Below are 13,899 nucleotides of genomic sequence, written 5' to 3' on the forward strand. Positions count from 1 at the left end.
ATCACCAACACAACAGCAAAATCAGCATGAGAACAGCTCTGGCAGGCAGTTTAATGTTGTGCTGATTGCTAAAAACCCAGAAAGCTTTCATCAAAATATGAAATTGGCTCCATCCTAAGTGAGATTATAGTGCTAAATCTTGAGAAATATGTATCTCATTCCTTTATGAAAAAGAAGGAATAAGGGACTGATACAGGGATAGATAAACCGATTTGTGACAAAGTGTGTTCATTGTAGAATCTAGGTAGTGGATATATGAGTGTTAATTGTAAAATTCTTCTAACTCTTCTATAGGTTTGAAATTTTTCATAATTAAATGAAGCAAAAATCAATGTAAATTGACAGGATGATGTGCCAATGTTTAGTTGGGCAGGATATAGCTTCTCCCTTCTGGGATAGCTCAGTCATACCCTAAAATCTGTTTTCACTTCTTAGTGCCAGCCTTCTGCAAGGTTGGTAACAAGCTGCAATGTGCCCTTGGGAAAAAGAACAGAAAGATGATGGGCCCAGATACCATGCCTAACCTGGAAAAGAGAAGAAAACAGTACAACATGGTAATTCTCAGAAAATATGTAAATGGCTGTGAATTTATTGTGGTACAACAAGTCATACCAAAAATTCGTAGCTTAAAACAACACATATTCATTATCTTATAGTTTCTGTAGGTCAGAAACTCACCAGTGCCTTGACTGGGTGACTGTAGCTCAGGATCTTTGTGTGGCTGCAGGCAGCATGTAGAGGCTGCAGTAATCTGAAGGCTTGACTGAGGCTGGAGGATTCCCTTGTAAGATGGCTCATTCACATGGCAGGAGGCTTCAGTTCCTGTTACATGGGTCTCTACACAGGGTTGCATGAATATCCTTATGAAATGGCAGCTAACATTCCCAGAGTGAGCTATCTTAGAGAGCAAGGCAGAAGTCACAGTGCCTTTCATGACCTCGTCTCTGAAGTCACACATCTTAACTTCCGTATTATTCTAGTTATTAGAAGTGAGTCACTGAGTTGAGCTCACTCTCAAGGGGAGGGGAATTAGGTTCTACCTCTTGAAGGGAGGAGTATCAAAAAATTTATGGACCTATTTTTAAATTGCCACAGGCTGCTTCTTGGAAGAGAGGCAAGTTTGTTCTGTAAGTACCCTAGGGAAGTGGTTTTTACTTCAATAAAAAGAAAAATTTTCCTAATAATTAGAATCATCTAAAAGAATGGGAAGGAGCTGGTGAGTTTCCCCTAACTTAAGGGATTCAAAAAGAATCTGGACAATCAATTGGAGATGTGATACTCATTCAACAAATATTTGTTGAGTATTTACTACATGCTATGCACTGTGCAAGGAACTAAAGATGCCACAGTAAACAAGACAAATGTGGTACCTATACTCCTGGTGTTTACACTGTCCTAAGAGAGGAAGACAATAAACAAGTGGACAAGCAAATTAAATAATTACAGATCGTAATAAGTATTATGAAGGTAATAAATAAATAGGCTATTGTAATAGCAACAAAGCAACTTTCATTTTACAGAGAGGACTCATGAAAGGGATAAAGATCTGAACCAGAAAATTATTTATATTCCTTCCAATGTAATAGTGGTAATTCATTCCATTGTTCATGCATTCTTTCCTTCAGCAGGCACTTACTGAGCATCTACTATGTGCCAGGCACTGTGGAAGGCACTTAGGGATACAAAGTAAACAGTTCCACATTGTAAAGACTCCAGAGTCTTGTGAGAGATAACAAGATGTATACAGAGATGCTGATACCCTCTGATAAATCCTACAAGGGTTACACACAGAAGCCTGATGCACACAGGAGTGACAACCCTGCCTGTGGCTGCCAGCAGAGTCTTCACAGAGTGGCCATTTCAGCTGCATTTTCAAGGATAAGGAAGGGGACTGACAATCTGCATGAGAATCTTTCTGAAAAGTCAGCATCTGAGATGCCAGGCCTTGTTAGGGAGAATGAAGGAAAAGAGATAAAAGTGAAATGCACGTTTAATGAGTTAATGGAGCCTGATGAATGAATGCACTCTGAATTCTGGCTCCTGTGCCACTGCATTAAAATGCACTGGGCTGAGAACTGAAGCTCATTGCAAATTTAAAACTTCTAGAGATAAGACCCAACACTACGCGTTCATCACAGCCCTGTTCCCGTTACAGCTTCCCTGTGACTTCCTGTCACAAACCTTCTGTTCCAGACTGGGTGGCCTCTCACTACCCCACCACTACTCCAGGCTCCTACAAGTCGGCATGACTTAGGATGTCTTTTCCCCTCTTATCTCCAAATCCCACCTATCCATCAAGTCCTACTGCTTCCCTGAAACCTTTGGGCCACTCTAGCCTGTGGGGATTTCTCCCTTTGAGGACATTGTGAGGAGTACAGAGACCATTGTCTTGACCTGCCATTGGCACAATTGCATTGGCTCTCAAATAGATTGTAACTTTGGGCAAGCAAGTAATCTAAGGTACCTATGCCTCAGTTTACTCATCTGCAAAATGGGAGTAATAAAACACTCAGCACGTAGGTTGTTGTAAGGATGAGATATGTGTGAAGCATTTAGACCACTGCCTGGCCCATAGTAGGCATGATATGAACTGTCAGCTGTGATTATTGCAAGCCCTCTGTAGATGGAGGCATGCTTTCCCATCCTTCAGGGACCCAATAAAGGGCTCAGCTTTGTCAGTGTCACTGCTATCTGATGAGTGAATAAATGTCTTTTATTCTTATTCCCTCTTAAAGTTCATACCAACAAGCTTGGCTCAAGTTTTTCTAAGAGAAATGAGTTTTGGGCCTGAATTATGTTCTGGAGGCTTTGTTTTTTCTTTCCCCCCAAGTGCTAGCTCTTTGGGTTGTATATGTGAAATCACAATTGGATGGCACTTTATTTAAAGCCACAATCCAATTGGTAAACCTGACACTTCAGCAATTATATTTTCCAGCTGAGAGACATGCAAAACTTGAGCCACAGTTAATTGGAAAGCATTTAAAAAGCCTTTTTATTGCATCACATGGACACTTCATTATGGTAATAGGAGGACGGGATTCTCATTTCCTCTGCTTTTTCTCAGACACTCTTATGTATTTCTTTATGCACTAAATATGCTTTCTGGTCATTTCTGTCTTCTTCCCCATTTCCAGTTCTGTTTGCTCTGTCTCCTTCCCTCCCTTCTGTCTCTTCCTCATCTTGTCAGGCAGAAAGGAGGCAGGTCTATTTTCTCCTCTACTGTCTGCCCTCAGTGCCTCCCTCCAGTTCCAGCTTTATGCATGAGCAAAGGAATGATCAGCCAACAAGCTTGGGAAGCTCCCCAGAACCATGAGTACCTTCTAGGTTACAGAAGCTAGAGTCCTATGTCTTTGGTTTCCCCTGGTCTGCCGTTGTGAACATCCTCCTGTGTCACCTTGTGAACCAGGTAGGGAACTCAAGATTACTATTTCCCATTAGCATGCCAGCAAAAGTGCATCTATCAAATTGGTTTATTTGTTTGGAAATCAGAGCACAAAGCTAAGAAGTGACATAGGACAACTAAGCTTTGAGAGTATCTTAAAGAGAGTGTTGGGGCACAATGCCAACTCCCAGGTCTCTGTTTCCAGCGCTCACTCCCTTCTGAGATAGAAAACTATTGTCTTTGACAGTCTACTGTACATCCCCCTTTGAAAGACCCCTTAAGTGTAAAATATCCACAATGGAATATATATCATCTCACACATTCCTCATTCCCACATGTCCCATGGCTTCTCTTCTTGAATTCACTGTCTTGGAAAAATATACCATTGAGGTGGTAGATATTACCACCCAGTGGCCCATATGAAAACTCTCAGAACCACTCCTCTCTCCCTGTACATCACCAGGCACTCCATCCTCTTTAGTCTGCTTCCTGAACAGCCCTCCAGTTTATCCCTTCCTCCTAGCCTTAGCTCGCAGCTCTCCTCTGGACTGTTGTTAAAGCCTCTTAACATGTGTCCATGCCCCTACACTCTCACCGGACCATCCATCTTCATACAGTGCCACTGAAAAGATCATTTTGCTACCCCAAGGACACACTCTGCCTTCTCTCATCTCTAAGCTTTTGCATTAGCTCTTCTCTCCTCCTATTTCTCCATCCCCTTGTCCAGTTGACAAGTCTGTCTTTCGAGGTGTTGAGTACCTTTTCAAGTGTTACTTTACCTAGACAGAATTAGTTAATCCCTTCTCTGTGCCCCCTTTAATACTTAGTACACATAATTCTTCATTTTACAAATATCTGCTTTATCCATCTCTGCAGCTTCTTGAAGGCAGGAATTATGTCTTGTTTTTCTTTGGATTACCACCTCCTGGTTAATCAATACGTGTTCGCTGAATGAATGAAAGGCTTAAATATCACAAAAACTCACTAAACACCTGCTTTATGCAGACACATTATTCTAAAATAGTGTAAAACTCAATGAGTCTGTTCTCAAAGAGCAAACAATCTAGTCTAAAATAGGCCCAAACATTTGTAGTTTAAAATAGGTTCAAGGAGTGCCTGGGTGGTTAGTTTTTACTTAATACTGCTGCATGTTCAGTTCACTGTCACCAGGTGGCAGTAGTGTGCCGTGGTCATGTGGTCCAAGCCATGAAGTTCCCAGAACTTCACAAAAGTGGTTCTGCTTGGGTCGGGTTGCTAGATTAACAGCAAGAGAACCACAAGGGGAATGTAGACTGCGTCTGGGTTCTATGTGTGGCTGGACTTGCAAGGGTTTGCTCTTGGGAGATGCCCACAGCTGCACCTGGCATGCTATGCTGCATTTAGACACAGTGCTCACTTAGAGATCTCCAGGTTGGGACCAGATCTATAGCTTGGAAGACCTCCTGCTGTGCAATTCTCTTTAACTGCTCTCAGTGGTGAGCTTCTAGTCTGCCATTTTTAATTCAGACAATGGCGATGGCAATTAGGAGGTCTTAGGTGATCTCTGCTAGAACACTTTCCATAAGGAGATACGAGCTGATTCCAAGCTACACCGCATGAAAAAAAAAAATGCATGAAAACTGAGGAAACAGAGTTACAAGGGAGGACGTAGAGAGTTAAACAAGCTCAGTAAAAAGTCCAGTTTCTTGCCTAGCACTACCTCAATCCCTAGTCCAATTCTCCGCCCAGGATGGGGAAGACTTAGCTATAGCTGTAAGCCAAGGGCATGGACAGGAACAGAAACAGAAATACAAGAGGTAGAGAGGATAAGAACTAGATCAGTGTTCGGCAGAAGTCAGGGAATGAGGACGAGAATGCAAGTAGGGGATTAACCTTGAAAAAATTGAAGAGTCAAACCTTTCTTCATTTGAGGCAAGAAGCGAACTTGGGTTTTGCCAGAGTTTGGTTTGTGGAAAGGAGATATGGAGATTTGAAGAAGTTCATGCCTACTGTCCCTCATGTGAGGGATAAGAGGGCAAGTACCCACCCCTCTCCATACCAAAGAGTGGGAATTAAAGAGTGATGAAGCAGGCTTGAAAAGATGGTAAGAACTAGATGAATAGGAAAAGAAACTGATTAGGAATACATTTAAGAACTATACTTAAAGAGAATTCATGCATTTGTAGTAAAGTAATTGGCAGGGTTACTAGGTTTTGTGCAGCAGAACTCAGAAGTCTGGTTCCATTGTTTCGCTTGGTTGATTTGCTCTAAAGTTGGGGGTTAAAGAGGAGGAACAGAAATAAAAGAGGAGAGTTAATGAAGAATGGTGGTTAGGATATAGTTAAAATGATTGAACATGATGTCCAGGCTGGGTGGGAAAGGAATTAACAAGATGGGCTGGAAAAAAATGGAAGTGACTAAGCAGTTGTAGACCTGAATGGCATAGAGGAGGTGAGAAATAGGAAAACTGGAAATAAAATGAGAAAGTGCTATTGGGAGCTCAAGATTCCCAAAGCCAAGGGTGTTTCTGTGGGAGAGGGCTGCTGATATGGAGGGAGGCCAAGCTCACTGGAGTAGAGGAGGTTAGAGCAAAGACTAAATTGTCAGCTCAGACTTCATCAGGCTAGTCTCCAAGGCCCATGGCATGAGACAAGATAGGCAGGAAGCTAGATGGCCCACAGTGTCCACAGTGGCTGCAGGAGAGTGACCTGGAGGCTACGGATGATGGAGATAGGATGAAGGAGTATAAATTGGATGCTGGGAGTTTTAATGTAAGGGTGACTCTTACTTTTCTCTTACTTACTAGAATGCTGATCTGGATACGACAATGGGCAATTGATAGAGGAATGCTCCAGACAGCAGAAGGAAGGGCAAAACTGAATGGAGACCAAAAGATTGGAGAGACAGGTGATCGGAGGAGCTCATACCTTAGCTTTGGGTAGGATGGGCCCATTGTGGGATGGACCCAATCAGTTTCAGGATTCCAAAGGTAATGTAATTATACATAATTTGGCTGATGCCTAGAACACAGCAGGTTCTGAAGAAATATCTTTGTAATTAATTAATGTCTTTTGCTTTTAGGATTTTTTTTTTTTTTTTTTTTTTTTTTTTTTTTTTACTATGTGTATTCAGCTTCCATAACTTAATCTTTATTTTTTATTTATTTATTTTGCTTGTTTGTTCGTTTGTTTTTTGAGATGGTGTCTCACTCTATTGCCCAGGCTGGAGTGCAGTGGCACGATCTCGGCTCACTGGAAGCTCTGCCTGCCGGGTTCACGCCATTCTCCTGCCTCAGCCTCCTGAGTAGCTGGGACTACAGGCGCCCGCCACCTTGCCCGGATAATTTTTTTTTTTTTTTTTTTTTTGTATTTTTTAGTAGAGACGGGGTTTTACCATATTACCTAGGCTGATCTTGATCTCCTGACCTTGTGATCTGCCCACCTCGGCCTCCCAAAGTGCTGGGAATACAGGCATGAGCCACCGCGCCCGGCCCATAACTTAGTCTTTAAACTTGCTAGCTCACCTGTAGACAGCTTCCAGGCCTCCTCACCACAGATTACAATAGATTATTCAGTGCAATTCAACTCCTTCATTGCCTATCTGTTTTCTTTCTCTAGAAATTATTTTCTATAAAATGTCCAATTTATATATAAGAGAAACAAAAACATAAAGTTTCTAGACTGTTTTCCTAAATTAATAAGAGTAACAATAATAACTGGGTGGGGTTTTTTGTGACCTCGTTGCAGTTTACAAATTATCTCAGTTATCCATTTATTTCTCAAAATCCCACAAGGTAGGTAAGATGGGTATTACTATGACCAATTTTGCACATAATCAGTGTAGGTAGGTCCTGTGACTCTCCAAGACTGCACAGCTTCACATGGCGAAAACATAGGAGAACCAGCCTGGAACCCATGTACTTCAAGTCTGAATTACTTCAGGTCTAGGATGTACTTCAAGTCTAGGATAGTGGTTCCTTAAACTTTAGTACGAGTTTTTTCAAAGTACAGATTTAGTAGGTCTAGGATGAGGTTTTGGAATTTGCATTTGAAGCAAACATCTGAGGCTCATGTTTCAGTGACCAAACTCAGAAAAACACTAATCTAGAAAATCCTTTTCCCCCTTGTCTCTTAAAGTGGGGGAAAAAAGAGGGAGATCTTACCTCCTATGAATCAAAGGACATTTTTCCTCTTGGAGAACTGGAGCCCCCAGCTCTTCTCTTCTGTGACCTACCCACACACACTGATAAAGTTAATTATCTGCCCTGGCTAAATGACTTTCCTTAGCAACACCGCAGCAACTAACATCAGTTCTGCCTTAGGCTACAACACTGGAAGGAGATTTCTTGAAGTCCAGTATATTTTACAGAAGAACAAAACATCTGAACAGGAAATTAAGGGGAAAGTAAACTGGATTCATTGCTAGGAGATGAGAAATAGACACACGAAATAGTTCATGACAATTCACTGGAACACAATAGTCGAAATAGGAAACTTTTTCTCTTCAGTTCTACTGAAGTCCAGAGGAGGGGAGACTGCAGGATCTCATTCTATGGAGGAAAATTTAAACAGGTAGGAGGAGGGAGGGCATTCCAGGCCATGAGAAAGCTGTAAGCAAAGGTGCTGAGGCAATACTGAAAGTGGAGGACACAGGGAGCCCAGCTGGGTGGTGCTAGGAGCTCAGATTGGGATCTGTGACCAGGCAGGACCAGATGGAGGTCCTGTGACAGTGAGACCAGAACTGTCAGTGAGACAGTGAGACCAGAACGTGGAGGGCCTTGGAGGCCAAGTCTTAAAATTTGGGCTGAGTCAGAAGGCACTGAGGGTAGGCTTGTTAAAAAGATTTATTCAGAGAAAAAAATATTTCTGGAGCCCCTACTATGAGCCAGGCACTATGTGTGCCCGGAAAATACAGTGGTAAGCCCCACAGACGTTCTGGAGCTTAGAATTTAGAATGGAGACAAAGACTGAACAAATATAAAATTTTAAAAATCAAACTTATAAATGAATAGGTCCTTATAAATCTTAATATTAAAAGAAGCCAGGTGTTCATGCTTGTAGTCCCAACACTTTGGGAGGCTGAGGCAGGAGGATTTCTTGAGCCCGAGAGTTTGAGACCAGCCTGGGCAACATAGGAAGACCCTGCCTCAAGAAGAAGAAAGGAGAAAGGAGAAGAAGAAAAAGAAGATGATGAAGAAGAGGAGAAGAAGAAGAAGAAGAAGAAGAAGAAGAAGAAGAAGAAGAAGAAGAAGAAGAAGAAGAAGAAGAAGAAGAAGAAGAAGGAGAAGAAGAAGAAGAGAGAGAAGAAGAAGAAGAAGAAGAAGAAGAAGAAGAAGAAGAAGAAGAAGAAGAAGAAGAAGAAGAAGAAGAAGAAGAAGAAGAAGAAGAAGAAGAAGAAGAGGAGAAGAAAGAAGAAGAAGAAGAAGAAGAGGAAGAAGAAGAAGAAGAAAGAAGAAGAAGAAGAAGAAGAAGAAGAAGAAGAAGAAGAAGAGGAGGAAGAAGAGGAAGACAACACGACAGAGGAGGAGGAGGAGGAGGAAGAGGAGGAGGAAGAGGAGGAGGAGGAGGCAGGAGATTAAAAGAAAAGGTACTCATGAGCTCCAGCAGTTTTAGTGACTGGATCTCTTCTAGGAAACCAGAAAGGTCTTCTTTGAGGAAGCAGTTTTGCACTGAGATCTGAAGAGTGCATAGGAGTTGGCCAGTGGAGGGTGGTGGGTAGGAGAGACCAAAGAGCATGTTAGGATTCCAGGCAGACAGAATAGCACAGGCAAAGAGAAGAGCTGCATGGCTGGAGAAGCAGATCAAGCAGAGCCTTGGAGACCTGGCTAAAGATTCTATCTTTATTCTGAGAGCCCTGAAAAACCACTGAGAAAAAATTTTAACCTCAGGATTGACATTCAAATCTGCATTTTTAAAAAGATCACTTGGGCTTCAGTGCAGAAGACAGATGGAAGGAGAGCACAAGTAGACAAGGGCAACCCAGTTAGGAGGATGAGAGAGGATGTCAACACGGACTGGGGTAGTGGTGGAGGAGAGCGTGAAACTGTTGATGTGGTGATGGATTGGATGAGTGGAGAAGAGAGCAGAGGTCTGAGTGACAGCCAAGCTGGTTTAGGAAAACCTGGCTCATGTACTGGGATTGGAGCTTGGTGAGCTGGTTAGAGCCTGCTGTCATAGCCCAGATGGTAGGGCCAACACTGTGTACTGGAAAGTACCTCATTTGGTGTTGGGGATGCCTGTTTTAAATCCTGGCTCTTTCCCTTAATAGCCATGGAACATTATCTCAGCAGGTAATTTCATAGGGTCCTAATCTGAAAAATGGGAGTGCGGAGGTGAATTGAGGCTGCCTACTTCACATAGTTTTCCTGTCAATGTCCAACATAAAGTTAAATATTGCATTCCTGCCTACTTCATGCCCACCCACCTCCAACTTAGATTTGAACCTTTTGTAGATGAATAGAGGTTCAAGAGCACAGATTTGAGCTTTCAGACATACCATAAGCTTCGTGAAGACAGGGGTCACAATTTATTTATTTCAGTAGTTTCTTGCCCTCTGAGATAAGATCAAGTACAGTTTCAAGAACCACTTATTTTAGTTTGTAGCATACATCACAATTATCATTTGAAAAGTTTCATATAATTATGTATTTAATATTTGCCTTTGCCACAGGCCTGTAAAATCCTTAAAGGCAAGTAACATATCTATGTGTTTTTTATCCAAGCACTGAGCACATGGAGGGTCTTTGTCATGAATGAATGGACAGATAGATGGATGCATGGATGAATGGATGGATGAATTTTTGTTCCCTCTTCTACCTACTGGTCAGCACAGAGTCTAGCTCCAAATCTACACTTAATGAAAGCTTGCTGGATGAATGGGACCGTGCAACTTGGAGTGCAGCATGAGCGCTGAGCCAGTGGAGTGAAGATGCAGACAATTCCCTCAGCACTTAGACGTGGATCTGAGTCTCGCCTCAAAAAGGAGGGCCAATCAGCTGGATCAGGTGCTGCGAGGGTCAAGAAGGGCTAGGGATGAGAGGAGCATAATTGGCTTCAGCAAGGGGTTACTCTCAGGTGACCTCTGAGAGAAGGCACCCAGTTAATAGTGGCAATGGGAATTCCAGCACAAGCACTGAGGAGTAAGTGGGCAGGCAGGCAGGAATGGGAGACCTCCCATGCAGGTGGCGCCCTGGGCCTGTTTGTAGCGTTATGAAAGAGGAAACACTGACCCGGAAAGCAAAGGAGATTGCTTGCTAATTGTAGGCACTTAAGGTGTGTTGAAGGCCCTGGGCAAAAAGAAGAGGAAACCAAAGCTTCTGAGGGCACCTGGGGAGGGATGCTTGTGTGCACTGAGAGGCAGGGGGCTTAAGGTATCCCCAGGTGGGTGAGGGAGCAGGCGCCACTAGAGACCAGCTCGAGTCTTTTATATGGGTCATATCATTTAACTCTAGCATATCCCCCCTACTACCTCTAGGAAGGATGTACTGGCACCCACCCCCACTCCCTTGTTCTCCAGAGCACGAAACAAGCTTGGAGAGTGCAGTAACTAGCCCAAGCTTCACAATGGGTGAGTGGCAGGACTGAGGTTTGATTTGGGTGTCTTCCCGGAGAGACACTGGGAGAGATTCTTGCCCCAGGTCTTTTCCCTTCAGGCCCTCAGGTTCAGCACCTCTCTGAACATCTGTCCCTGAGGACTGAGAATCTGAACTAAAATGTAAGCCAAGAAAACACAGGCTCTTCATTGAATCTTTTGAAACTCCTTTCCCAGGCAGTAGGAGGACCTTCCTGAGCCTTGGGCACTTTTGCCTTTGTTGGCTCCTTCCTCCAGGTTAAGCATATTTTATGACTGTGGAGGTGTAAATACAAATACATTAACATTATATAGTGAAACATTTTGTTTGACCTAAACTTTTTTCTTCTGATTTTTAAAGAAAACATTTTCATAGATCTCCAAAATTATCGTGGGCCCTAAGCTCTGTAGCTAAGTCGTTTCTCCTTTCTCAGCCTCCAGTCTGACATGTTCCAATATGGCCTTGGGAAGAGCAATGGGCCCGGAGTCGCCGCATCTAACCCTGCAGTAACTGGTCGCAAGTCTCAGTTTGCTCATCTATAAAGTGAGTGAAAGTAATGTAACCTTTATTGGGAGTAGGGAACATGAAGGCGAGTCGATACAGTAAGTAAGCCGCCAAGCATATTGCTGGGCACAGAGCAGGTGTGCTACAAAAGTTATTTCTCAGGCTTCCCTTTCTCTGAGCACCGTCCTCCAGAGGGTCCGGAGTGTAGCTGGGGGTTGGAGCAGCAGCCTCCTAGGCGATGGGACAGAGCCCACAGTGTCCGGTATGCCACGATTTCTTCGTCAGACCCTGGGAACCCAATGTCGCAAAATAAATACGGCCGCGTTGCTAATCGCCAGTTCGGAGGAAACAAAACAGCGCTGCGCTGGGGGATCTGGGCAAAATCAGCCCTCCCTCCTCCCGCTCCTTCGCCGCGGCCCTCCCCTCCTCGCGCTGCTCTCGTTCGCTCGGCTCAGCTCAGCGCAGCGCAGCGCAGCGCAGCTCCGCGGCCGCCAAGCCCAGCCTGGCACGGTCTCCGAGTCGCCGACGCCGGCTGCGAGCTCCCTCTCTCCGCCCCGGCTCCGCCAGGTCGCGCCTTCGTCGGGACCACTTCGGGCAGGAGTCGCGTGGCGAAGGCCGGCGGCCGCGGCACAAAGTTGGGGGCCGCGAGGATGAGGCTGTCCCCGGCGCCCCTGAAGCTGAGCCGGACGCCGGCACTGCTGGCGCTGGTGCTGCCCCTGGCCGCGGCGCTGGCCTTCTCCGACGAGACCCTGGACAAAGTGCCCAAGTCAGAGGGCTACTGCAGCCGTATCCTGCGCGCCCAGGGCACGCGTCGCGAGGGCTACACCGAGTTCAGCCTCCGCGTGGAGGGCGACCCCGACTTCTACAAGCCGGGAACCAGCTACCGCGGTAAGTGGCCGCCTGGCGTGGCGTTGGGAGCGCGGGACCGGGTGTCCGGAGGGCGCCGACCTCGCGGTGCCGGAGGAGGGCGCGCGGTCTCCGGGCGCGCCGCGCGGGTGCAGCCCCGCAAGGGCCCTTCTGCCCTGGCTGCCCTCGGCCCTTGCAGCTGCGAGCTCGGCGCGGATTCTAAGCCAGAGTACTGGGCCGTCGCGGGGGCCGCAGCCAGGAGAGGCAGCCCGCGTCTCCGACGCGCGGTTCCCAGGCGGAGCCACGCGTCACGCCGGCCTGACTGCAAGGGAGGCTCGCTTCTCCCCCGGCCGTCTGCAGGAGGGAGGTAAACCCGCCTTTCTCCAAATCGGTCTGGAGGGGATCCAGGTTTCTCTTGGTGGGATCCCGGGCAAGGCAGCGACCCCAGCTTTCCCCACTCTGGCCCTGAAGGAGAGGGTACCCGATTCTCAAAGACCGGCCCCGGGCGGGACGGCCACTCCGGCTTCCCTAGATAGGTCTCTTCAGGAGAAGGGACTTTGGCTTCTCCCTAACCGGTCCTGGGGCGCGAGAAGGAGGGGCAGGGACAGCCTAAAGCTCCTCGAAAGGGTCCTTGGAAAGAACCCCAAATTATTCTCTCGTGGTCCCAGACGAGATGGAGGATCTTGGGTTTCCAGAACAGGTCCCCAGTGGGGACAGGGTCCTCAAAGAGCTTTGGGTAAGCTCCGAACTGAAAGGGGAATTGGATGAAGATGGAAAGAGAAGCCCCGATGCCCAAGGCCTGCTCCCTGGAGGCCGAGGAACCTTGGCTCCGGCAGCTCGGAGTCTCCGCGTGCCAGGGATGTCGCGCCTACGCCGCTCGGCTGAGAGCTGGGTTTCGGGAGCTCAGGGAGGAGGTGTCCAAGCAGGTGAGCGCCTCCTGGGCGGGACAGGCAGCTCGACCAGCACCAACCTAAAGACGCCCGGCTGTATCCCCAGGCCCGCCACCTCGCTCCTCAGCAGGGTCATCTCCCAGACATCGTTTCCCCGCGCAGCAGCCGCCGCTCTCCGGGTGGGGGACAGGTAACCAGGAAGGGAAGGGAGCGGAGCCTGTCTGGCCTCACCTTGGGTCCCGCCAGGGAGCGTGTCCCCTCACCCTCGCCCCTTCGTACGTCAGCTCTAGTGCTAAGCAGGGAGGAGCGGGTCATTGGGGCACCTGGTGGGGCAAATGGGCTCCCAGCTACTGTACTTTCCTCCCCGCCTTCCCAGTTCCCCAGAGCCTTGGACGGAAGCGGTGGAAGCAACACAGGATAAAGTTTGGGGCAGTGTCAGCGGGCGCCAGGGCCACGCTGGAGACCAAAGCCAGGGGCCACCCTTCTTGGAGGGCTTTTCCCCCTTTCCCGGGTTTGTGTCCCCGACTTTCTCCACCCGGAGCTACCCCAAGCCGGCTCCTTGGTGCCCTTGGCACCTTGGCGTGCTGAGCACTTTGCGAGGAACAATCTGACCCCGGCGCGTAGCTCCACAAAGAAAGATTTTGGGTGGAGAACACCCCGCCCATCCCGGGAGGGAGTACGCGGCTTGGCACCCTGGCTGGAGCGAGCCGCGCCGACGGGCGGCGACT

General features: G+C 46.9%; 1 protein-coding gene across 1 annotated transcript in view; it reads left to right on the top strand.

Moving 5' to 3' along the window:
* Positions 1–11,818: 11,818 nt before the first annotated feature.
* SPON1 (spondin 1) overlaps positions 11,819–13,899 on the top strand; it is a 309,576-nt gene continuing 307,495 nt past the window's right edge. The window contains exon 1 of the mRNA XM_010388387.2: positions 11,819–12,323. Coding sequence (XP_010386689.1) covers positions 12,086–12,323 — 238 coding nt within the window. The 5' untranslated portion in view covers positions 11,819–12,085. The remainder of the gene's footprint in view (positions 12,324–13,899) is intronic.

Source organism: Rhinopithecus roxellana, chromosome 15, assembly GCF_007565055.1.
Source record: "Rhinopithecus roxellana isolate Shanxi Qingling chromosome 15, ASM756505v1, whole genome shotgun sequence".
NCBI classification, from domain to species: Eukaryota; Metazoa; Chordata; class Mammalia; order Primates; family Cercopithecidae; genus Rhinopithecus; species Rhinopithecus roxellana.